The 25,495-nt window shown below is 37.5% G+C and overlaps 1 protein-coding gene and 1 non-coding gene across 4 annotated transcripts in view; one reads left to right on the forward strand and one right to left on the reverse strand.

The window, feature by feature from the left end:
• The window catches only part of MSR1 (macrophage scavenger receptor 1), a 39,553-nt gene extending 15,029 nt beyond the window's left edge, over positions 1-24,524 (reverse strand). The window contains exons 1-5 of one of the 3 annotated variants that reach the window (XM_074228175.1): positions 24,388-24,524; positions 9,593-9,659; positions 8,556-8,669; positions 8,102-8,215; positions 4,227-4,585 (exon numbers count right to left, since the gene is read on the reverse strand). In XM_074228175.1, coding sequence (XP_074084276.1) covers positions 4,227-4,585; positions 8,102-8,215; positions 8,556-8,667 — 585 coding nt within the window. In that variant the 5' untranslated portion in view covers positions 8,668-8,669; positions 9,593-9,659; positions 24,388-24,524. Of the gene's footprint in view, positions 1-4,226; positions 4,586-8,101; positions 8,216-8,555; positions 8,670-9,586; positions 9,660-24,387 lie in introns of all 3 variants that reach the window. The other 2 variants (XM_074228173.1, XM_074228174.1) reach the window with 2 other exon arrangements.
• On the forward strand, positions 7,881-8,002 carry LOC141519789 (U6atac minor spliceosomal RNA). The gene has a single exon (XR_012477430.1). It is a non-coding gene; the product is annotated as a U6atac minor spliceosomal RNA (small nuclear RNA).
• Positions 24,525-25,495: the final 971 nt, after the last annotated feature.

Here is a 25,495-nt window from a genome sequence, read left to right on the forward strand (position 1 = left end):
CATTCTTTACGGAAACTATGTCAACAAAGGCATATAGAGTGGAATAGGAAGGGGAATACAAAAAAAAGTCTAGGGCTCTTGGTTGGCATGGATGGGGTAATGATAACAGGCAACAAGGAAGATAAAGCAGAACTTTTCATTTGTCTTCTGTATCAAAATACAGTGACCCTTCCATGGGAAAATGTTAGAACAAAAGTAATTACCAAGTAGTTGATGCCTAAGATAATAAAGGAGGAATGTTGAGGGCTCTTTGCTGCCCTTGATTAATTCAAGTAGCCTTGTACTATAACCTCAGAATGTGAAAGAATGATAGCTGTGACTACTGATCAACTGCTAGGGAATTCGAAAGATGGTAGAACTCCAGAAAGGAATCACAAAATGCCAAGTTTCTGTGTTCCATCAATTTTCAAAAAAAGAGAAGAGTAAACAAAAACTATAGAACAGAGAATTTGGTAGAATTCTTTGGATAATTCTCAAATAGGTGATTAAAGAGATAGTCGATGAATATCAAGAAGGATAAGAAGTTGTTACATAGAGTCAGCATGATTCTACCAATAACAGATCATTCCATTCACCTCTTTGCCTTTTTTTTTGACAATTTAAGGACATAGATAATGAATGGAATGCTGTATATTTAGTTTTAATTTCATTAAATCTTTTACTAAAATGCCTCATAGTCATTATATTATGAACTTTTTTAGGGGAGGGACTCACCTTTCACTGTTTTTTGTTATTACCTTGGCACAGTGTCTGGCTCCTATTTTCCACTCAATAAATGTTTATTGATTGACTGACTGATTCAGGAATTAAAAGCAATGGCTAAAATTGTAAAGAAGGCACTTTAGGAAAAACTTCATAACAAGTAGACTTATTCCAAAATGCAATAAATTATTTCAAGAGACAAGGGCTGGATAACCACTTGCCAGCTATGTTATAATCCAAATTCTAGGACAGGGAGGAACAACCAGTACTTGTTACTCCAGGAACAACTAGTATGCAAACTAGAACAAAAGTAACCATAATCTTTTCCTAGATCATATCACCTTGGAAACATGAAAATTATACATGCCCTAGAACTAGTTCTGAAGACAGTGGTGGAAAAATCTGAAGTTTGGAATAGTACATCCTTACTTTCAGATGATCAGAGCCCAACTTTGACATGAAGTACAAAATTGAGATGTAGGCTGGGGAAAAAAATCCAATTAAAGAAAAAGAACCTGAACATAAAACTCCTTATAATGACGGGAAAGATCAAGACACAAACTAGGAAGAAAACTATAAAAAAAGTTACAAGCAAAGCCTCAAATAAAAATAAAAGTTTAATACAAGCCCAAGAATTCTTGAAAAAGTTAAAGAAAGCTATAAGAATGGTAGAGGAAATATTAGGAAAAGCCAAGAGAGTGATGTAAGAAAAATATGAAAAAAATAATTAACATCTTGGCAAAAGAGGTACAGCAATATTACTACAGAAAACAACACATTTTTTAAAATTGGTCAAAGAGTGAAGGAACATAAAAATTAATTAAAGAACTCTTTTTAAATTCCTTCTAATCCCTTTCAAGAAATCAAAACTAGTCAAATGGGAAAAAAGAACTCACTAAGGAAAGCTATTGCTTAAAAATTAGAATTCACTCTGTTGATGGTAATGTCTCCATTAGACATCAATAAACTAGAAAAAAAATCAAAAGAATGAAAAATAGAAGGAAATGTGAAATAGTTCATTGTAAAAATAAAGAAACTGATATAGAAATTATATTGAGAGATAATTTAAGAATTATTGAACTAAAAGAATAAAAGAGCCTATATATCACATTTCAAGATAAAAACAGGATTTAAAATATTCTACTGATCACCTCTCAAAAGAGATGCCAAAATTTAAATTCCCAAGAATGTTATCAAATTGTGGAGCTCCTAAGTCCAGGAGAAAATATTGCAAGCAGCCAGAATAAAGCAATTCAGTTATCATGAAGCCACAGTCAGTGTGGCAGCAGATTTAGGAGCTTCCACTTTAAAGTAGTAGAGGGTTTGAAATATATTTCAGAAGAAAAAGATTACAGGATAGCAACCAAGAATAACCCAGCAAAACTGATTATAATCCTTCAGGGGGAAAAGTCTATATTTAAATAGAGAAATTTCAAGGATTTCTAATGAAAAGAACTAAACAGAAAATTTGACTTTCTAATTCAAGATTCAAGAAATCATTAACAGGTAAACAGGAAAAATCATAAAGGATTCAATAAGGTTAAACTGTTTACATTCCTCCATGAGCAGATGATACCCATAATTCTAGGAACTTTATCATTATTAGGTTAAGTAGAAACAGGATAGATAGATAGATAGATCGATAGATAGATAGATAGATAGATAGATAGAGATTAAACTTTGAGCTGATTATGTTAGGATTATCTCAAAAAAATGAAAAGATGATAAACAGAGATACAGTGGAAGAAGGAGGGAAAGTGCAAGAAAGGAGAACATTAGCTCACATAAAAGAGAGGGGTTCAAGGAAGAGCTTTTAAAATAGAGGGGGGAATGGGAACTTGGGCAATGTATGAACCTCACATATAGAAATTGGTTCAAAGAGGGAAAAATACACACACACACACACACACACACACACACACACACTCAAATGAATATAGAAATCTTTCTTACCTTACCTGGAAATAGGAGAGGGAAGGGAATCTAAAAAAGGGGGTGGAAGTCCTAAAAGAGAGGGCAGGTTAATGCCATCAGTGAACAAAAGCAAAAAAAGAGTGAAGGATAAATACAAGAAAATACAATTAGTAATCAACTTTGAATGGAATGGGATGAACTCATATATAAACCAGAAGTGAATAGCGGAATGAATTAAAAATCATGTTGTTTACAAAAAACACATTTGAAATACAAAGAAAACTACAGTTATAACAAGGAGATGTAGCAGAATCTATTATGTTTCATCTGAAGTGAAAAAGGCAGAGATAGCAAACATCTCAGAAAAAGCAAAAACCCAAAATATATCTAATTAAAGGGAATAATCAGGGAAACTACATTTTGCTGAAAGGTATCATAGATAATGAAGTAATATCAATACCAGACGTGCACCAAATGGTGAATATCCAGATTCTTAAAGTAAAAGTTAAATGAGTTACATGAGGAAACAGGAAAACTCAACTAAATTGAGTTGAGCACCTCTGTTTCTCCCCTCACATGACTAGAAAAAATTGAACTGGAACAGAAAAGAATACTATACCTTTTGCTCAGCTGTCTATGGCATTTTCACAAAAACTGATCATATATTAGGGCATGATCCTCATAAACAAATGCAGAAAAGCAGAAATATTAAATGTATCCTTTCTAGACCATAATGCAATAAAAATTACATTCAATAAAGAGTGGAAGCATAAATTAAAAATAATTGGAATTTAAATAATCTAATCCTCAAGAATGAGTGAGTCAAGAATAAATTATAGAAACAATCAAAAATATTCCTTTGAAGTTTTCTTGACAACGATAATGGGGTAGTTTGCTATTTCCTTCTCTAGCTCATTTTACAGATGAAGAAACAGAAGCAAACAGAGCTAAGTAACTTGCCCAGGGTCACACAATCTGAGGCCAGATTTGAGGCCAGGATGATGAGTCTTTCTGATTCCAGGACTGGCCCTTTATTCCCTCCATATCAACTGCCCCTAGTATAATGTAATATACTGCCACACAACCTGTCCTTTCAACAAAGAGCATGTTCCTATCCTTCAGCAAGCTGTGATTTCTCAACATTGGGCAATCCCTCCATGGTTGAATCAGCCCAAAACTTCTCTAACTTAGCTAACGGTTGTAGAGCAAGATGGAAAGGTGAAACAACTATCCTTATGACAAAACTGGGGAGGAACTCCTTACTCAAAGGTATGTACATCACGAGTCATTTCTAGGTCATGATGAGGCATTGCTTGTGAAGGAAACATCTGCAATACTAGTCTTTAAAGATGAAGAAAGAGACAGACCTGGATGATCTAATTCTGAAAGGCTATGAGATTTGAACCAGTTTGGTTGTGTTTGTGTCATTCTCTTTTCTCACTTGCCTTCTTTGGGCAGTGTGAGCAAACCCTTCAAGCATCAAAGGAGGTGGCTTAGTGAGCAGAATTGAAATGGAGGAAAATAGCTTTCAAACCATCGATTGGTTGAACTTTTTGTGGCTAACCTAACCTGGGATTCCTCTAGGGGACCTTTAATTGATAAACACTTACTTCCAGCTGTTTCTGGATGTCCCCTTGACAGGTGCCTTTCCACTTCTCTATGTCAAGTTGAATTTCAAGTAATGTGGTATTCAGGTTTGCTAAAGAGTTGGTGATGGCAACAATGACTCCTCTTTGAGTATGGACAGTAGAACTGATGGAGCTGACCTGCAGAAGGAGGTCCTCAATTTCCTGCTCAGTCCTCAGGCTGAGGTTCTTGAAAATATGTGAATACAGATTTCCTTTTAAATCAGAGATCCGCTGAATCTCCTTTTCTAAAGTGCCATTGGAATTAAACATCATTTTCTTGAATCCTGCCAAATCTTCTTGGTCATTTTCTTTTCTCAGGAATTTCAATCTCAGGGTTTGAGCTGTGGAGTCCAGGAAAGTGACAACTATTACTTTTCATACCATTAAGTGTATGGGTAGAAGAAGTCAGTTACAGGTCCTGAACTGCAGATGTTCAGAATCAGTGGACATTTCCTTTAGATCAGGATGTACCAGGATGGCAAATACCAAACTAGAATGGTTCTAGACCTGAAAGAGGTCACTTGGTAAGAGGGAAGAAACAACATGCTAATAAAGAAGGACATAAACTGCCTTTGACCAGCCCTGAAGGAAGCAGAGAGACTAAGTCACTAGATGACCAGCACCCACACTCAGCAGCTGTGGGTCCCTCCTCACTTGTCCTAAAGTCTTTGTAGGCAGAAGACCAGGAAACCAGACAAGCAGACAAAAGGAAAAAGCCTTTGTATACACCAAAAATGAATTTAGAGTAGGCACAGATTTTTTTCACACACACAAGCACACACACTCACACACCACTTTCTCTGTCTGTCTCTCCCTCTGCCCCTATGACTCCATTTTAGTTTCTCTATCCCTCTTCCTTCCCTTCCTCCCAGTCTCTGTCTCTTCCTCCCTCCCTCTCTTTCTCTGACTGTGTTCATTCTTTTATGTCTCCCTCCTCTGTCTCACTTTGTTTCTATCTCTCTTTCCCTCTCTCTCTTCACATCTTTTCTCTCTATCGCTTCCTCCCTCTCTGTGTCCTTGTCTTTCTTGGTCTCTCTGTCTTTGTCTTCTGTCTCTCTGTTTCTGTCTGTCTCTATGTATCTTTCTGTCTCCCACACACACATGTACATATGCAAATATATATTTGTCTCTCTTTGTCTCTGTCTTGTATCTATCTCTATATCTATATCTTCTCTTTCACTCTTTGCCTGTCTGTCTCTTTCTTTTTGTTTCTCTTGCCCCATCTGCTGCCCTCTCTCCCCCTTGATGTCTGCTTCTCTCCTCTCTCTATCTCCTCCCTCATCTCTAATCTCTCACATCTCTCTCTCCTTCTCCTCCCTCTCTTAGTGTCTCCTCTCCCCCACCTCTCTCTTTCCCTCCCTTCCTCTATTTTTATCCCTCCTTCTTCTCTCTCCTTCTCTTTTTTTCTCTCTTTTTTTCACTTCCTTCCTCTCACATTTCTCTAGAGGAAATTGAATGTTTCAGTTTATACTCATTGTTCCTTCCTGACTCAGGTGCTGCCAGCCTTTGCTCTAAATGCAGATTTTTGTTTGGAAGGTTTTAACAAATGACACAAATATTGGCCAATGAAAACAATCCATTTGCCATATTTGATGCACTGCTTGTGAAAAGGAGAAAAAAGCATTCCCTATTTTAAACTGAAATATTTGGTTCAGATGAAAAGGCCTGGACATAAGATCTGGAACCACGAGGGAAATATAGAATGATGATATTGTCCCTTGAAAACTGGATATAGGAATCTGTGACACAGATATTCATAATAAAGACATTTCAAATCAAAAAAGTATCAGGAGGAGTGGTTAGGTGGTGCAGTGGATAAAGCGCTGGCCCTGGAATCAGGAGTACCTGGGTTCAAATCCAGTTTCAGACACTTAATAATTACCTAGCTGTGTGGCCTTGGGCAAGCCATTTAACCCCATTTGCCGTGCAAAAAAAAAAAAGTATATAAAAAAAGTATCAGGAGCAAAGCCACAAGTTTGAGAAAAGAAGAAGGAACCCTGATGGATAGAAGGGAAGGAGACTAAGTTTCACCCACATAAAACCTGGATCATGGAAAGCATTTGTAAAATGTTTATGGGTGGATAGATAAAAGGATGGTTGAATGGGTGGAAGACTAGATGGAAAGATGGAAGGATGGATGGGTAGAATAATGTATGGGAGGGTGGGTGGATGGATGGATGGATGGATGGATGGATGGAAGATTCACTTCCCTGGGTATATTCAGACAAGTCCTTTGAATTGTCTGAATATTAAGCACTCATCTTCCCTTGCTTACTATCACCATCAAGTAATTCATTTTTGCCATGGTGGGGGGTAATTCTATACTCTTCACTTTTTTTCATTTCTCCTTGTTTCCCTCATCCAAACTCTTACAAATCTGACTGATTCAATCTGCATAAAATCTCTTAACTATCTAGACTTCTCTCCTCTCTGGGGGTCACCACCTATTTCTAGTCCTCATCACCTCTCACCTAATCTCTCCTTACAATAACTTCCTAAATGGGTTTTCTATCTTCAGTTTCTCTCCTTATCTAGATAGGGACCAACAACAAACCTAGATAAGTGTCTTGGGGCTAGAATAGGAAGACCTTGAAATACCAAACAGAGTGCCTTTAATTTGATTTCCTATAAACAACAGGCAGTCACTTGGTGACTGTTTGTTTTGGTTTGGTTTAGCAGGTAGTGAGCAACTGTAAGGCCCAGATACTAGAGTGATATTCTGAGAGAAGAAGGAGGGAGGGAAAGAGATAGAGAGGCAGAAAGGAGATAGAACCAGAGACAGACACAGATAGAAAAGAGAGAGGCAGGAGAAATAGAAACAGAGTCAAAAGGAAGAGAAGAGAGGAGATAGACATAGAGACAAAGACAAAGAAATAGAGACAGAGAGATAGAGGAGCGAGGAGAGATTGAGAAGAGGGAGAAAGAGACAAAAACAGAGAGAGGGGACATAGAAACAAAGAGAGACAGACAAACAGGCAGATAGAGACAGACATAGAGACAGACAGAGACAAAGGAAGACAGAGAGAAAGAGAGAGAGAGAGAGAAATTTGTCAAGGTCTTTCATTCATTGGGGATCCAATGGAGTCTGGTTTTCTCCCCCACCAAAGAGGCAGAATTAGTATGTTAGTATGAAGGCATGTTCTCCATTCTCCCTCTCTTCCTTCCTATTTATATTTCTGAGAGAGAGAGGAGAAGGAGAAGTTTGAAAATAACTAGGTACTAAAGACATCTTGGCTAGTTGTGGCCAAAAGGCAATTGAAGTGACCCAGCTCCCATGATTCCTATGGACCGAGGGGTTCACACACACATACACACATATACATTCATACACATGTACATATACATGAAATGATGTGTGTCCTTCATTCTCATAGAAGACCATGACATAATGGAAGATGATGACACAACATGCATATGAATTGGATTTGAGAGAGGAGTGCTGAGCTAAGTCACCAGTCTCACTTTCTCCGCCAGAGCCATCTGGGTCCAGTAGCCAGATAGGAATCAGGATGACTAGAGATGGCCCTGGATGTCAAGCAATCAGGGTTAAGTGACTTGCCCAAGGTCACACAGCTAGTAAGTGTCAAGTGCCTGAGGCCAGATTTGAACTCCAGTCCTTCTGACTTCAAGGACAAGGCTTTATAGGAGAGAAGGTTAGCAATCCGTTCAAAAGGATGGAAGTGGTCCTAATGTCCTTTATAGCACATATATGGCTATAGCATTGCCACCTACTCTGTGGCATCTAACCATACACATGCCTAAGTCCAGAAAGACAGTGGCAAGAAAACTGAAGAAGCCAATTGGGCTGGGCCTCCTGAAATAGGTCTTGCTAATCATTGCTTTCATAAATACTTTACCTGTAACAAGGCCAGTGAGTGGAATCAGAAGCCCAAACACTAGGAGATAAAGCAAAACTAAGGCAAGTTTGTATGACTTCAGCTTTTCTTGCAAACCAAAGATACTGAGAGAATCTATTTAAAAAGAAGCACAATACAGAAAAATGTGTTACATGGGCCAGAAAGATCACACTTACATTTTTAACATTAATTATTTAAAATAATTTCAAATTGCATTTTCTCCAAATACAGAACTTAAATCAAAGGCAATTCTAGAATCAAAGCAAGTCAGTTCCAAGTCCCTTCTGACAGGCCTGAGAGTTTCTGCCATTCTACCCAGGGTTGGGTCTTTAACACAAAGCGGGGATTGGGAGCTTCTAATGGGAGGGACAAGGATGATGAAACTGAGGCTCCTGTTATAGCAGTCATAGAAGGTGGAAGTGCTTGAGGTGTGAATGTCATCAAGATGACTCACTTTCTGGAAGCTTTGCTGTCATAGTTCTAGCATCAAACTTCACTGAATCAGAACAGTGATCCAGAGTACAGTTCTCCTCTTGATGATTGGGAAGTCGATCCCACTTTTCCATGACTGCCAAAAAAGAAAAAAAAGTGAAAAGTGTATTTCCATATGCAGCATGAGCAAAATGTTTGCAGAGCAAGCCACCTTGGAGTTATTTTGGCATAAAATGCTAAATTATGATTTATAATTATGATTCAGCTTTAATGGGTTGTAAAATCTAAAAATTAATGTGCTAGAATTAAGCATATTCATTCTCCAAGCCAACAGTTCTATTTATGGGGCAGTTTTCTTTTCTACATTAAAGAAAATGTAGTAAAATAATGTTCTTATGGGCACATCAATCCCTTAGTGGGGGTGGGAAGAAGTATAATTGTCCCAAAATGTAATACAGAATATTGACCCATTTCTTGGTGGTTGGGCAAATAGATATCTTTGGGGTTCCTATTTGTTATTTAATGACTTATTTGCTACAAGGAAGAGATTTTTAATATTTGTTACATTAATCACATACACACACACACACAGAGCTAACAACTCAGTCCAATGTGGCCTGAACCAGATGAAAATGTAACTGGGAAATTCTTAGCAAAAAAATTAAAATAAAACATAGATAATATTAATTTATGACTTTTTAAATTAATATGTGGCTTTCAGGGATTCTTATGTATGACTTAGTGGCCCCAGTTTGTATTTGAGTTTTAAACCATTGATTTAAAACAACAATGGAAAACAATCCTTTGGATTAAGACCCAATACATTCACTCTTTCATTCATTTATTCATTTAGCAAGCATTCATTAAGTCCCTAATGTATGGGAGGTCCTAGGCTGAGTTGCATGGAAGGAAGGAAGAACAATGATGTTTTTATGAAATTTATAATTGGTTGATAGGGAGTGAGAAGAAAAATCACTGAGAGATGCAAGTCTGTTATAAAGACAAAAGAAGAGTTCAAAGAAAATGCTACCAGATATTTGAAGGAGGAAATACCTTCACCTATGGGTCCAGTGGGTGAATGAATGATCACTCTTTCAGTTTGGATGGACAGAGATCTCAGAGGCACCTGGGAGAAGAGTGGAATACATAGACATTCTCACCTACCAATCTCTAGAAGCTATGTCCTTCTTAATATAACTAAAAGTCCTAATTGCTTAACAGCTGGAATATCCCAGCCTGATAAAAGCTCAGATATTTTAAAACAAAATGCTTATCTGATTGGGTCCCCCCACCTTGTATGAAGAAAAGTCTCTTGGACTTAGAATATGAAGGATCATTTGAATTTTATATCAGATCCTGAATATCAGGATCAGCAATATATATTTTTTAGGTTAGGAAGTCCCTAAAAATTTGAAAAAGAGAAATGGCTACATCCCTTTCCTGAGGAAGAGCAAGATAATTAAATTTAATGAGAATCTTCATAAATAATTCACACTAACTATAAACCAGTATCTATGTCTTTCATTGTTGTTTATCTTATGATATTGTTGTTCTATAAATTGTTCTCCTGGTTCTGCTCTCTTTATTTTGCAGCCATCTATAAAAGTCTTCCCAGCTTTCTCTGAAATTGTCCCTTTTATGATTGCATATGACCATTGCACTCTATCCCTATACCTTAATTTATTCAATCATTACCCATTTTATGGCGATCTTCTTGGTTCCTAATTCTTTGCTACTAGGTAACAACAAGACAAAAACTTGTTATAAATATTGTGTGCTTAGGGGTTCTGTTCTTTTTTCCTTGAACTCTCTAAACATCTAGACCTAGGAGTGTCACTGCTCAGTCAAAGAGTAAGAACAGTTTAGAGACATTTGGCCACAGTTCCATGTTTCTTCCTAGAATGATCAGACCCATTCCAAGTTCCACCAACAGGGAGCACATCGAGGTATCTATTTCTCCACCATATCTCCCACATTCGCCATTTTTTGTTGTCATCTTTGCAAAGCTGATGGGTGTGAGGTGGAACTTCAGAGTTGATCTAATTTCTCTTGTTTAATATTTATTTGTCTATTAATGTCTATTAATAGCTTTCACTTCTTTTTCTGAAAACCCCCATTCAAAAACTTTCACCCTTTGTCAATTGGCAAATGACCCCTACTTTTATCTATTTGATTCAAATCCCTGTATATCTTAAAAGGGAGACCTTTACCAGAACCACTTAAGGCAAATGGCTTATTTTGTCTCCTGTGAAACATTTCCCTCATAATTTGAACTCCAGAGATATTCTTGACATCTTCTAACAGTTGGCAGATTCCAGGACAACCCTTGGGGTCCCTATTTATCTGTCTCCATTCTTACTCACCTATCTCCTTCTCCAGCGATTCCTGTCCTTTTTGTCCCCAAGTCATTGTTGGAAATATGTTGTTATCTTTTTTTTTACACATATCATATTACTCCATTGCCCTTGAGGGAACTAAAAACCAATTTTTTTATTCCATATCCTCAGACATTGAAACTGAAGAGAACCCCCCCCCCCGAGGTCTTTTGACCATTTCTTATGTCTCTCACTTAAGGAAATGAGCACTTTTAAAAAACTTTGACAGTGTGGAGTGTCAGTTCTGGGAACTGAAATTTGGAGACAAGTCCCAAGTCAAAATGTTATCCCTTCATATGCCGTACACCAGCCCTATCAGCTTTGATTTGGCAAAAAATCAACAGTCAGCTTGACTCTGGCCAGTTTCCTGTCAGGCCTTATTTTCATATGTGGTCATGAAGTTCCTGGTTGTTCAGTTTTTGTGTGCATTACTTTCACTTCCCCTAATCATTTGTTGATGAATTAAAAAGAAGCCTTGCTATTTCTCAAAGAAAATTGCATTCAGATCCCTTTTCTGGCAATGAGAAACAGGGGGTTCACAAGATCTCTGGTGATATGGAGGGGCAGGAATAGTCAATATAAATCTTCTGGTCAAGCTGGTTCACTTTCTAGACGACATTTCATTCACCAGTTTTTAAACCCCAAAACTTTTGTCTGAAAGGGAGTAATTTCGATGACTGTTAGCACAGATGTCTGAACTCATAGGACTGAGAACCTGCAAGGACAATTTCAAAACTGTCCTTACTAAGACCTAGAAACCAAGGTCCAGTCTGAAGGAGAGGTTTGTATAGACCTATACAAGTTGTCAGAGTTAGAGTAAGGACCCAAGCCCATACTTTCAAAGCTCCAAATCTAGAATGTTTTTCTACTCCTAGCTATTGCCTTAGGCTATGGGCTCCACCAAATATCAAGACATCCATTAGCAATATGCTGACATCCAAACTTTCTCCATATGACTGACATGCTTCACTGTTTCTCTACTTCCTGACAAGTTTTACTGACCTCTTAACAAATTTGGCTGTGCCTGGAGAGGTAGAAATTTATGTGAGATCACATCTGGTGAGGTTTGGGATTGAAATGAAATGAGACACTCATAGACCATCCAGAGTTAACAAAAGTTAACTTAATGTGGAAAGGATACTCTGCAAGGATGCAGCATTGATTCATAGTTCCTTTGCTATGGCAACATGCCTGTTGGTAGCATGTAACAAGCTTTAGGAGCTAATGACTCCTATGCTGATGTTTGTACTTAGGAAACCAAGTAGCTTCAATATTGTTTCAGCCTTAATCTCCTGGGCTACTTATGGAGAAAGATGATTTTGATACCATTTAAGGGGGAAACAATCACAGTGTCATCTTTGTGAAGTAAATATTGTTTCTTTACCAACATGGAGACTGGAAAGGGGAGTTATAGTCTAAATAAGGTAACCTTTTGCCATGCATCTAATCACATTGAACTTGCACTTAGTTAATGTAACTTAATATAATATTATTAGGTATTCCTAAAGCAAGGTTAAAGCTAGGAGGGAGAAATATCCAAAGCAAGTTTATGTGTCCAATAGGTTTGCTTATGGCTCAATGTTTACATTCCAGTCCATCCTTTCCCATCATTCCTGGGGACTTCACTAACAACGTTTTTGACTGATCTATACCAGAAACCTTAAATACCAATATTCTCACTATTTATCCCACATAGACCACCTAAACAAGTGGTTTCCTAAGAGGTCAACAACTTTTCTAAAGACTTCATTCCCAATAATCTGAAGTTTCTCATTCAACAATTCATAGATTTAGGGTTTGAAGGGATCTTGGAATACATCAAGTCCAATGCTTTCACTTCATGGAATAGGACAGAAAAATAGTCACACAGCTTAAAGGTGTCTAAGGCAGCATTCAAATCACAGTCCTTCCTGGCTTTACACCACCCAGTATATCATACTGTCTCACTTAATTCTTTTTCTCTAAACCATAATCTAGGTTGTTTCCTAGATCATGGGCAATTTCCCCTTCCATCTCTTTTTCTGTCCTTCTCCTATTAAGGAGACCACAGAGAGCCCCAAGTTGTCAAAGCTGCTCAAAGACTTTTGGAGCTCCTTGGCTTGGAGTCTGTGTTGACCACTGCCTCTTAACCAATCCATAGTTTTCCAGTGCATCTCTCCAGCATTGATTTCCTGCACTCCCACACTCATATCTAATCCAGCTATGGAGAATCTCATTTTCCACCTTTGTCAGTCAATGTCAGTAAGACCAGGAGCATTTATTGAACACTTGCAATGGATCAAGCACTCTGGTAAGTACTGAAATAACAAAGAAAAGCAACAACAGACTCTATCCTCAAGGAACTCTCAACAGGACCTTCCTCTATGTCTTTTTAGTCAGTCCCAATCCCTTAGCAGGAGGATAGATGAGAGGAAAAGATGGCCCAATCTCATGTGAATGAGTGAATGAAAAAGTATTTATTATTAAATATATCACACTGGTGCCTAAGTAGGTGCTTGATAATATTTACTGAGAATTTAACTAGCTAGTGGCAGAGACCCCTTCAAATCTAAGTCTATGATGCCATGACTTAGGCTGACTTTTCTCTCCCATTTTAGTCTTACTTAATTTCTGCAACTCTGACATCTGACCTCACCTCCAAAGGCAGCACTCAAGGCCATGGAAATTCTCTAGGTGTCATTTGGCAAATATATTTCTAGATAGTTGGCAAGTTTCTGGGGAAATTGGCTCATCAAAATAAAGAGTCCCTGGGGCAGCTAGGTGGTGCAGTAGTTGGAATACTGGCCCTGGAGTCAGGAGGACTGAGTTCAAATTTGATCTCAGACATTTAATAAGTGCCTACCTGTGTGGCTTTGGGCAAGTCACTTGACCCCATTGCCTTAAATAAATATTTTTTTAAAAAAAAAGAGTCCCTGACCTTGAAGAGCTTGTATCCAGGAAAGAATATCCTCTCAAGAGCAAGGGACAAAAATTGGATAGCCCACACACTCTGTTGGTATCTGTGCAATGTTAATAGAATAGAAAGAAACCTTGATGAGACCACAAGTGTATCAGAGACCTGAAGTATACCCAGACAATCCCCACAATCCATTTCTACTCCTGAACTGCCAAGGATCCTTGGAAAAATATTAAAATCAAATAGATTCTAGCACTACTAATTAATGGCATGATACCTCAAATTGGTTCCTTAAATAATTAAATGTATCCATTATTTCCTCAATATGGAAACTCCTTCTTTTAATGGCTATTGTAGCCCATATAGGTGCACATTCATCCAGTAATATTTTTATGTCTTTTTTGTTTCAGCCAAACTGGGTTATGGTGTCCCTGAACTAGTCAGTGAGTCATTAAGAATTTGTTCAGTGCTTACTCTGGGCTAGACACTGTGCTAAATATTGGGAATTAGGGATACAGTATACATCTGCTTATCCCTTTGGAGCTCTATTCACTTGAAAATGAACCTTAAAGATGGGAATCCAACAAATCATTCTTTAAGCCCAAGAAAGCTAAATGATTCACCAAGATCACAATAGCAGAGTAGAATTTAGACTCAGATCCATTAATATCAAATGTAGTCTTCATTTCATTACACTTGGCTGGGTTGTTTCCTAGATCAGTAGTATTCTTTATCTTCCTCTTCAACTGTTCATATTCTGCCTTTTTTCTGGAGAGCCATCTTATCCAAGAAGCCCCACCACCACCACCACCACTTCCATCAGTAATCCCTTCATTTTCAGACCTCCTGGAGCAATATGTTCTTTAATGAAGAAATGTTCTAGGGTGCCATTATCTGTACACATTTTACTCTCTGGTGACTGTAAGCTGTCCAACAGCAAGGACTAGCTCATTGCATCCCCTCAGCATCCACAAAGAACCCTGAATGCATCCAACTGAATGGAATTTCTAGATGATCTTGCCTGCAATGGTTTTCTAACAGGTTCTCAGGAGCTGAAGGGAGAAAAATATTCTGGGATCATCAAGTCTTCCTATCTCAGGGGGAAATACTGAAGACTCCAGAGCAGTAGACAGCACAGTCAGGATCTACAACCAATTACTTGGACTACAAATCAAATGCTCTGTTCTGCCCCAAACCCCTGCCCCAACAAATCAGCATCCCTTTCTGTAGAACTTGAAATCTTTCTTTGTACCTAACCTTCAAGCTCTCTAGGTACTCCACTCTGGAGCCATCTGATAGGGTTCTCTTAGGAAAAAAAAAGGTGTGAAGTCATAGGCCCCAAGTACTAATTCTGACTATCTGTTTGACCTTAGGCATGTGACTTGATTGTTCAGGCCTGTTTCCTCTTAGAACCAAGAAGGTTGACCTTGGTGACCACTCTGTTCCCTTGAACTCTAGACTCAGATCCCAGGATCTGGATTAGAAGTCTGCCTCTGCCACTTAACTCTATGTGTGATCTTCACCTAGTGACTTTATATCTCTGAACATCATGATCCTCATGTACAAAATCTAGCCCCAAAAGTTGAACTAGATGGTCAATTAGGTTCCTTTTAGAGATAACATTCTAGGAGTTGATGTAACATCTTAGACAGGCCCTTTATCCTTGGCTTCAGTTTGTAAAGTGAGGGGGCAAGATTTGATGATCATTGAATTCTCTGCCAACTTAGATGATGACTCCAGAAGCTTAATTTACTGGTATTCATTGTCAATAGACTTGAGGAAGAGACTCCACTCTTGATGCCTGAGTCTCAAGATCCTTACCTGAGCTTCTAATGGACACAATCTCATGGATTTCAGTGGGTTTTTTTTCTACCTGTCCTCTAGGTCTATCATCACCATGTGGTGATCTCAGTATCTTCTGATGCTCTAGGGCAGAACACCAAGGAGGGCAGAAGAGTGGGCCAGCCTCTGTCCAGATAAAGAATGTTCCCCAGAGATTTCTCAACCACTTTAATATCTGTTTACTCATGTGGCATATAGGGAGCTTTCTTGTACTTGAATAGAGGGGAGAACAGATGTCAGAGGATAGAACATGAGCCAGGCTTAACAAGGAAGAGAATAGTCAGTCCAACTCCTAGCATCATAGGATAAGAGCTTGAAGGGACCTCAAGTGTTAGCTAGTTAAACTAGAAGTAAATACTTATCAAGCACCCCCTTATGGGTCAGGTACTATGGCAAGCCCTGAGAATATAAATGAAAGCAAAAGACAATCCCTCCTTTTAAGGGGCTGACTATCTAATGGAATCTAATGGAAATAATCTGTACAAACAGGATTTAAATTGGATACATAGGAAGTAATGTTGAGAGGAAGGCATTAGAGTTAAGAAGCATTGGGAAGGGCTCCCAGTAAAGGATGAGATTTTAGTTGGAACTTAGAGAAAGCCAAAAAGGTCAATAGTCAGAGAAGATGGAAAGTCCCAAGGGTAGAGGATGGGTAGAGAAAATGATGAGAACTAAGAAATTAATGTCCTGCTTGAGGAAGAGCCAGGAGGCCATCACTGAATGGAAGAGAACATGTCCAGGAATGAAAGTAGGAAGAATGGAAATGTAAGGGGGGAGGGAATACCTTTACACGTGGAGGTAATAGGGAGCCACTGGAAAGTTGATGGGGGGCAGGGGGTAACATGATCAAACTTGTGCTTTAGGAAAATCATTTTTTGTGGCTGAATAGAGGATAGACTGGAGTGGGCAGAGACTTGGGGCAGGCAGATAGCTCAAGGGCCATTGCAATAGTTCAAGTGTGAAGTGATAAGGACCTGTATTAGAGTTCAGGATGTCAAAGGAGAAAAGGTTGTATTTTGGGGAAATGGTACAGAGGTGAATTCAACAAAGCTTAGCATTTACTTGGATATAGGGGTGAAAGATAAAGAGCAGGGCAGGCTTACACCTAGGCTATAAATCTTCTCATTTTTACATACAAGGAAACTAAATCTGGCTCAGCCTCTGTATCTGTGCTTTGAGGATCAGCCTAGTTAGATGTAATCATTCTGTCTCAGTCTTTTTCCCAGGTTAACTCAATACTGTACCACAATGCTCATGAGGGCCCTGAACCTTCAATTAATATTACCCAAGGGCACCTAGGTAGTACAGTGGATAGAGAGCTAGATCTGGTGTCAGAAAGACCTGAATTAAAATCCAGTTTCAGACACTAGTTGTGTGATGCTGGGCAAGTCACTTATTCCTATTTGCCTCAGTTTCCTCATGTATAAAAAGAGCTAGAGAAGGAAATGGCAAACCACTCCAGCATCTCTGCCAAGAAACCCTAAGTGGGGTCACAAAAATTGAAATGACTGAACAGCAAAATCATATCCTGGCAATATTATCTTATATCTTGCCTCTGCTTGATAAACAAAGTACTAGAACTTCTTTCACTCCTTAAACTTTTACGATCTGGATTCTGATCTCCTCACTCCTTTGAAACTATGCTCTTCAAAGTTGCCAGTAAGCTCTTAATTACCAAATCTAATGGTCTTTCCAATCCATGCCCTATTGCTGGAATCCCTAGCTTCCTTTAAAATTCAGCTTTAAGCACTGACTTCTGTGCAAGGCCTTTCCTGACTTACAGCTTTGTCTCATCCAGAAAATGTTCTTGCTTTTTATAGACTCTGTGTGTGTGTGTGGGGGGGGGGGGGGGGGGAGGTGGTGCTGCCACAGATGAAGTGTAAACTCCATGTTTTGTCCCCTTATTTTGTTTTTTGCAGTATTAGCATTTAGACTAGAGTAGGCATTTAATAAAAACTTGTTGAGTGCTTCTTTTTGTAAGACCCTCCACATTCTACCTGCAGCCTTCCTGTCAGTCTTATATCAATCACACTTCACATACTCTGAGTCAGCCACATTGCTTTCCTTTCCATTCCCACATCCCCATCCCCTTCCTTCAGGATGGAACTCTGATGCACTCTCCATCAGACATCTATCGATGGTTCTTAATCACTGTGCTAAGTCCTAAGATTTCCAACACCAAACTGCAAACTCTGCTCTCAAGTGTCTTGACTTTCTGGGGACAAGAGTGGTCACAAAAGTGCACATGAATGAAGAAATATAAAGTAAAAATAATAACTCATTAAGCAGGGAGTGAGGGAGAGAGATCTCAGGCATTCAGAGGCATATCAAAACCTTCAAGTAGAGTAAGGCTTTTAACACTGATTGCATTATTCTGATGAAGTCCATGGCCCCTTCTCAAAAGGTTTTTTAAAAATAATTACAGTAAATATTAAATTTTAGTTTCAAGTCAATGAAAAGGAAGGTAGCATTTTTTCCCATTCAATTTCATGGGCTCCTTGAAATTTGTCCATCAAGTTCTTGGTCTCTGGATCTCACTCAGATTGAATCCTGAATCAATTCTTGAAGGAAATGAGCTATTCTATTGGTAGAAGTGAGGAAGAGTACATTCCAAGGATAGAGAAAGGCCAGCCCAAAGGACAAGAGATGGGAAATGGAGGATATGACACAATGAACAAGACTGTGTCACAACAGTTACAAAATACTAGAATCTGTCTGGAAATGTCCATGTTAGTAAGTTCTAAGCATTGAGAAATCTAAGAAAGATAGAACTCCTTTTCTGCTGGAGCAGACAACATGTCCACAATGATGCAAATACCTCAAATATTCAAAAAGAGGAATGAATCACAGCTCAAGCCACAAAATAGAGAAACAAACAGAAAAAATCATATGATGACAGTCAAGGAATTAACTTCTCCAAACTCCCTCTCACTAACCCAGCTTTGCATCTGCCTTCACACATGAGGTACAGGTAGCTCAACCAGATCCTCAGGACAGTAACTCTGAGTGTCATTACAGAGACAGTTCTGGCAATTCCACCAGAGACTCTGTCTGAATTAGGGAAGATGGAAACCAAGTGGGAGAGAAGGGAGAGGATGAGAACCAAAGGTCCATGACTGAAGGAAATGGGACTGGAAAGTCATTTCCAGTCAGTTTTCTGCCCCAGGGTTTTCTCTGGACAGAAACACAGGACCCCATATATCCTGCAATGAAAGCAGCTAAAGACAAATAGCAGCCCCCAGGTATATACTGCAACTGAAGTGAGATATAGATACTTTAATCCTGTAGGTCAGAGAACAACAAATCAACAGAACAACAGAAAATTCATCCAAGAAAATAACTACAAGACAACACAAATAAAGATTTTGGGAGACAGTCAAAGAAGTTGTTTTTTTAGGGAATAGTTATATATCTAAACACCTTTTAAAGGATCAACAAAAGAAAGAATAGATCAATGAATGGGGTATGTGACTGAAAAAAGCTCTACAAACATAAATGACCAATGTAAAAGCAAAATTAGAAATTCTATTCATTAGAGAAGACATAAAAATGGAAATTCAGACACCCAACATAAATGAATTGAATTGAAAACTGAAACTAAGAGGTAGATTTTAAAAGAGTATATAAATCATTAGTTCAACTGATAAAAGAAAAAGAGGGAAAAACTAAATTGTCAAAAATCAGAAATAAAAATAAAAAGATGTTTCACATAAATAAAGAAGAAATTGTCTTGTTCGATTATATGCCAATAAAACTGATAAACATAAAAGGAATGAGTGAATATTTATAATATTTATAATATTTTATTTATAATAATATAAAAATACTCAGATAAACAGAGTGAGTTCAAAATCTCATAAAATCTTTAAAGAAAAATAAAATAAACCATGGAAGAACTAAAAAGGGTTCCTCCAAAGTAAAAAAAAAAAAGGGGGGTCTACTCTTTTCATAGTGGCAAAGAATTGGAAATTAAGGAGATGCCCATTAATTCAGTAATGACTGAAGAAATTGTGGTATATGGAACACTATTGTTCTATAAGAAATCGTGAGGAATAGGACTTCAGGAGTACCTGGAAAGACTTGTATGAATGAATGCCAAATGAAGTGAGCAGAAACAGAATATTACACATACTAACTATAGTGTTGGGCGATCATCGATCAAGAGGAATTTATTCATTTCAACAGCACATGAATCAAAGACAATTCAAAAAGACTTTTTGATGGAAAATATCATCCATATCCAGAGAAGGAACTGTGGAGGTTAAATGCAGATCAAAGTTTACAATTTCCAAATTTTAAAAGTTGTCTTAGGTATTATGTTTTCTTTTTCTCTCTAATTTTTTTTCCATTTCAATTTGATTCTTCTTTCACAACATGATTAATATGGATTTATGCTTTGCTTGGTTATACATGTATAACCTATATTAGATTGTTTTCTGTTGGGAGTGAGGAGGGACAGGAAGGAGGGAGAAAAATGTAAAATTCGAAAACCTTACCAAAAAAGATTATTGGAAACTATTCTTGCATGTGGTTGGAAAAATAAATGAATAAAATATTTTTTAAAAAAGAAGAGGATCTGGTTACAAATGGACTTAATCAGTGAATTCTGTCAAACATATTAATAACAATATCACATAAACAATTGCTTTTTTCTACATAAAGGAAAAAAGGATTTCTCCTAAATTCATTCATTAAGAAAACTATGATCCTGGTATCTAAACCATGGAAATGTTAAATCAAAGAAAGAGGCTAGAGATGAAGATCTATAATGAATATTTATGCAAATATATTGATTTAAATGCAGGAATGAAGGGTGGACTCAATATTAGGAAAACTTTCAAGATTATAGAACATATTTATAAGAAAATAATAGAAATCACTTTCATGTCAACAGATAAGAAGGAAATAACTTTTTTAATGAAAATCTTCCAGATAGAGATGTAAATAATTTAATCTTATTGAATAGTAGTTTTTCCTTTTCTCCTGTTTACTTTCTCAGGTATCTCTTGGGTCTCCAATTTGAGGATCAAATTTTCTGTTCACCTCTGGTCTTTTCATCAGGAAAGTTTGAAAGTCAATTATTTCATTAAATGTCCATCTTTTCCCCTGAAAGAGAAGGCTCAGCTTTCCTGGATAGTTGATTCTTGGTTGTAATCCAAGCTCTCTTGCTACCCTGAATATCATATTCCAGGACCTTTGATCCCTAAATGTTGACGCAGTCAAGTCCTATGTAATACTGACTGTGGTTCCTTTGTATTTGTATTGCTTCTTTCTAGTGACTTATAGGATTTTCTCCATGATACAATAATTCTAGAGTTTGGTCTCAATATTCCTTGGTCTTTTCATTTTAGGATTCCTTTCAGGAGGAGATCAATGGATTCTTTCAATGGCTATTTTGTTCTCTGATTCTAGGATATCAGGGCAGTTCTTCTTAACTATTTCTTGAAGAATGTAGTCCAGGTTCTTTTTTTTGATCAAGGTTTTCAAGTAATACTATGATTCTTACTTTTTCTCTCCTGAATCTATTTTCTAAGTCATTTGTTTTATCAATAAGGTATTTTACATTTTCTTCTATTTTTCCATTTTTTTTAAATTTTTGTTTAACAGATTCTTGGTGTCTCATGAAGTCATTAGCTTCCACAGATCCCAATCCATTTTTGAGGGAGGAATTTTATTTTGCATCTCCTTTTCCATTTGGTCAAATCTAGCTTTTTTTTTTAGTTTTTTTTTGCAAGGCAATGGGGTTAAGTGTCTTGCCCAAGACCACACAGCAAGGTAATTATTAAGTGTCTGAGGCCAGATTTGAACTCAGGTACTCCTGACTCCAGGGCCAGTGGTCTATCCACTGCACCACATAGCCGCCCCTTTTGATCTCTTCTAAGGAGTCCTTCTGGACTGGAGACCAATTCATAGCCTCTGCTGAAGTTTCACATATAGTGCTCTTTCTGTCATCCTTTTCTGAGCAAAGTAACAATATCTCCAAGGTGATGTTCAATAGATACTGTTTATGCTGGCCGTTTTTCATTTTGGGTTGGCAGTTTTTCCTAGAGTCTTTTGTGTATCTGTGTGTGTGTGTGTGTGTGTGTGTGTGTGTGTGTGTGTGTGTGTTGGAGGAGGGGCTTGTTCACAGACCATCAGTATTGAGAACTCTAGAGGTTTTGCTTACTGGGATTTGGAACTCCAGGGGAATTACTCAGCAAACCAAGCAATAAAGAACAACAGAAGTTTTCTCTGGATTGTCTGTTTTGGGGGTGTCAGCCACATACCCCCTAGGCCTGGAGCTGGATCTGGGCTGTCCTCACACAACCCAGTCACTGGGATTGGCTACCAGGGCTGGAAATGCCAATGGATCTGTCTGGAGAGTCAGTACCAGTGAAGTCCTGCTGCTTACACCCAAGAAAAAAGCTTTTGAAAAAATCAAAAAAAAAAAAAAACTGTTTAAAGCAAAAAAGGAACAAATGGCTGCTCCTTAATAAAATGATTAGTTTTGCTTGAAAACCAAGATTATTTGTAATGTAGAAAAGCTAGAACATTTTCTGATAACCCTTTTGAAGATAAAACAAAACTGTCCATTGTTACCACTATTCTCTGATTTTTGTTCTAGACACTTTAGCTATTGCAATAAGACAAGAAAAAGAAATTAAAGAATTAGAGAAAGAGGAAACAAAATGTTACCTTTTACAGATAACATGATAGTTTCCTTATAAGACTTTAGAGAGATAAATAAAATTAATTAAAACTTTTGATAACTTTGATAAAATACATTATAAATTTTTCTGTATATCCTTTCCCTTATCCAAAATAAGAATAGGAAAGGGGGGAGGGAACATCCAGTCAAAATAACTAAAAAATGTATAAATATATTAGAAAGTCCAACCAACCAGATAAATGAAATATATCTTAAGTGTTTACTTAGTGCTGAGCACTGTCCTAAGTGAAGATAATTGTCCTTTATTCTCAAAGAACATCAAGACATCAGGAAGGTGATGCTATGCCATGCTCATGAATTGAATTTGAGTGAGAGGATACTGTGCCAAGCTTACTTTCTCCAAAACAATCTGGGTCCAGTGGCCATCTATGGATCAGGAGGAGGAGATGACCCTAGATGTGAGGCAATTGGGGTAAGGTGATTTGTCCAGTCACAAAGTTAGTGTCATGTGTCTGAGGTCAGATATGAACTCTAGTCCTTCTAACTCCAGGACTGGTACTCTGTCCATTGTACCACCTACCTGCCATAAGTACTGATGATACAAATAAAATCAAACAAAACTACTCCCTGCACTTAAGGGACTTAAATTCCAATGGGGGAAGAGAATAGATAAAGGAGAGCTGAGGGGATTACTGGGGGGGGGGGGGGGGAACAATAGGAGTGGGCAGCATTGCTGGAAGTATTCAGGTAGCTCAGTAGAGTCCTTAGCAAGATAAGACCAAGCCTGGACTCTAAAAACTAGAGTGGCTCTAGGCGAACATTCCCATTTTGGAGGGAGAAAGGAGAAAGATTATTATTTAAGTACAAATTACTTAAATTACAAGCTGGTAATGTTATCTAAATGAATTTGTGGATTCAGTGTCATTATAATCCAATGACTAAAGGCTAATTTTAAAGAACTAGTAGGGGGAAACCATAAAATTAATGTGAAGAGAAAAAAAGCTAAAGGATCTCAAGAGAAACTTTTTTAAAAGTTAGAAGGAAACGGAGCTCAGCAATATATTTAAAAGTAGGAACCATTTGGAGCAGCTAGGTGGCACAGTGGATAGAGCACTGGCCCTGGAGTCACGAGTACCTGGGTTCAAATCCAGTCTCAGACACTTAATAATTACCTAGCTGTGTGGCCTCAGGCAAGCCACTTAACCCCACTGCCTTGCAAAAAAACGCTTAAAAATAAACCAAATAAAAAAGTAGGAACCATCAAAACTCTTTGTCGCTAGTTTAAAAATAGTAAATTGCTGGGACTTATAATGTAAGTAAATTTCAGAAACAACTAAAACAATGCCCAATTGTTCATTAAAGTTAAGGGTTCCAACGACTGGAGTAATGACTCATTATTTCATCCTTAAAAAAATACTGGGAAAGTTTGCTAGTAGTCAGGCAGAAATTAGTTTTAGATCAAGATTTCATACTATATAACAGAACAAACTCCAAATGGATTCATAGTTTTCATATAATTCACAATTATGAATGGAAAGAATTCATGATCAAAGAAGGGATAAAGAGATTCACAGAAAATGAAATTAACAATTTTATTACACAAATTTAAACAAAAACATTCACACAGAAGTAGAAGGAAAACTATTATCTGAGAAAAAAGAAATTTCTCTGATAAAGGTGTGACATACATATATTATATATATAATATATATATATACATATATATCAAAATGATGTAAATGTATAGAAACCAATGCTATTCTCCTATAGATATAGGGAATGAAGAGGAAGTTCTCAAAGGAAAAATTCTGTCTTTCAATAATAGCTTGAAAAAATACTTTAAATCACTAATGATAAGATATGCAACTATGACCAACTCAGATTCTACCTTACCTCCATAGCAGAGAGAGAGAGAGAGAGAGAGAGAGAGAGAGAGACAGAGAGAGAGACAGAGAGAGCGAGAGAGAGAGAATTGTTGAAAAGGCCATAGAGGACAGAGACACTAATGCACAGTTCACAGAATTGAGAATTGGTCCAATATTTATGGAGAGTAATTTGGTACCATCTACAAAAATAATGAAATTTAGCATACCTTTTGATCTAGTGATCTAGTGACACCACTACTAGGCAAGTGTGGGCCAAAACTGTTCCAATCAGCAACAAAGGGAATATTTGATTTGTTTGGGGTAATGGGTGCTCTCTAAATAATTAAGGTCCAAAACCTGCATCACAATCATGGAACCTTACTCCCTGAGGGTGGCCAGTATTTATAGAATGAGAAAGAGGCAGTTCATGTCAGAAGAGGAAAAAACTTGATGATTGGTTGAGGGATTAGTAATAATAATCACTGTATCAGCAGAATTTTAAGTCACTAATACTCTCAGATTGTTTCTGGGTAAAAGTCATTCCATTTGCCATCTCAGCAGTGATTGTTTTGAGAAACCAAAGATCTGGTATTTGTTGAATCTAGAAGTTTAAGGAAGTGTTAGCCAAGAGGAAATGTCAACAGAAAATCCACAAAAATGTGAAACATAGTATGCTTTGACCTGCATTCCAAATCCATCAGCTCTTTCTCTAGATGTCATTAGAAATTTTCATCTTAAATCCTTTGGATTTCATCTTAAGTCCTTAAGTCTTGTATTTTGTTATGCTAAGAATAGCTAAGTCATTCACTGTTGATCATTGTACAATATTGCTGTTCTTACATGCAGCATTCTCCTGATTCTGCTCACTTCCTTTAGCAGAGAAGCCTAAGCTTTTCTGACATTCAGGTCATCATTCCTTATACTCAATAGTATTCCATTATAATCATTCACCACAACTTGTTCAGCCATACCTCCAACTAATGAGTTCCCTTCTATTTCCAATTTTGGTCACCCGCAAAAAGAACCACTATAAAAACCCTAATACAAACAGATCTTTTTTCTTTTTAAAAAATTTTTTGGGGAATATGAACTATTCATAGTCAAAGACTATGTCGTTTTAGAGCCTTTTGGTCATAGATCCAAATTGCTCTCCAGAATGGACAAATTTATGTCTCCACCAATAGTGCATTAGCATCGCAATTTTCCCATATCCCCTCCAATATTTATTTTCCTTTTTTTCATATTAAACAATGTGATAAGTGTGAGGTACTAACTCAAAGCTGTTTAAATGTGTATGCCTTTAAATCAGCAGTTATAGAGTATTTTCCCATTTGA

This window comes from Macrotis lagotis, chromosome 3 (assembly GCF_037893015.1).
Source record: "Macrotis lagotis isolate mMagLag1 chromosome 3, bilby.v1.9.chrom.fasta, whole genome shotgun sequence".
NCBI lineage: Eukaryota > Metazoa > Chordata > Mammalia > Peramelemorphia > Peramelidae > Macrotis > Macrotis lagotis.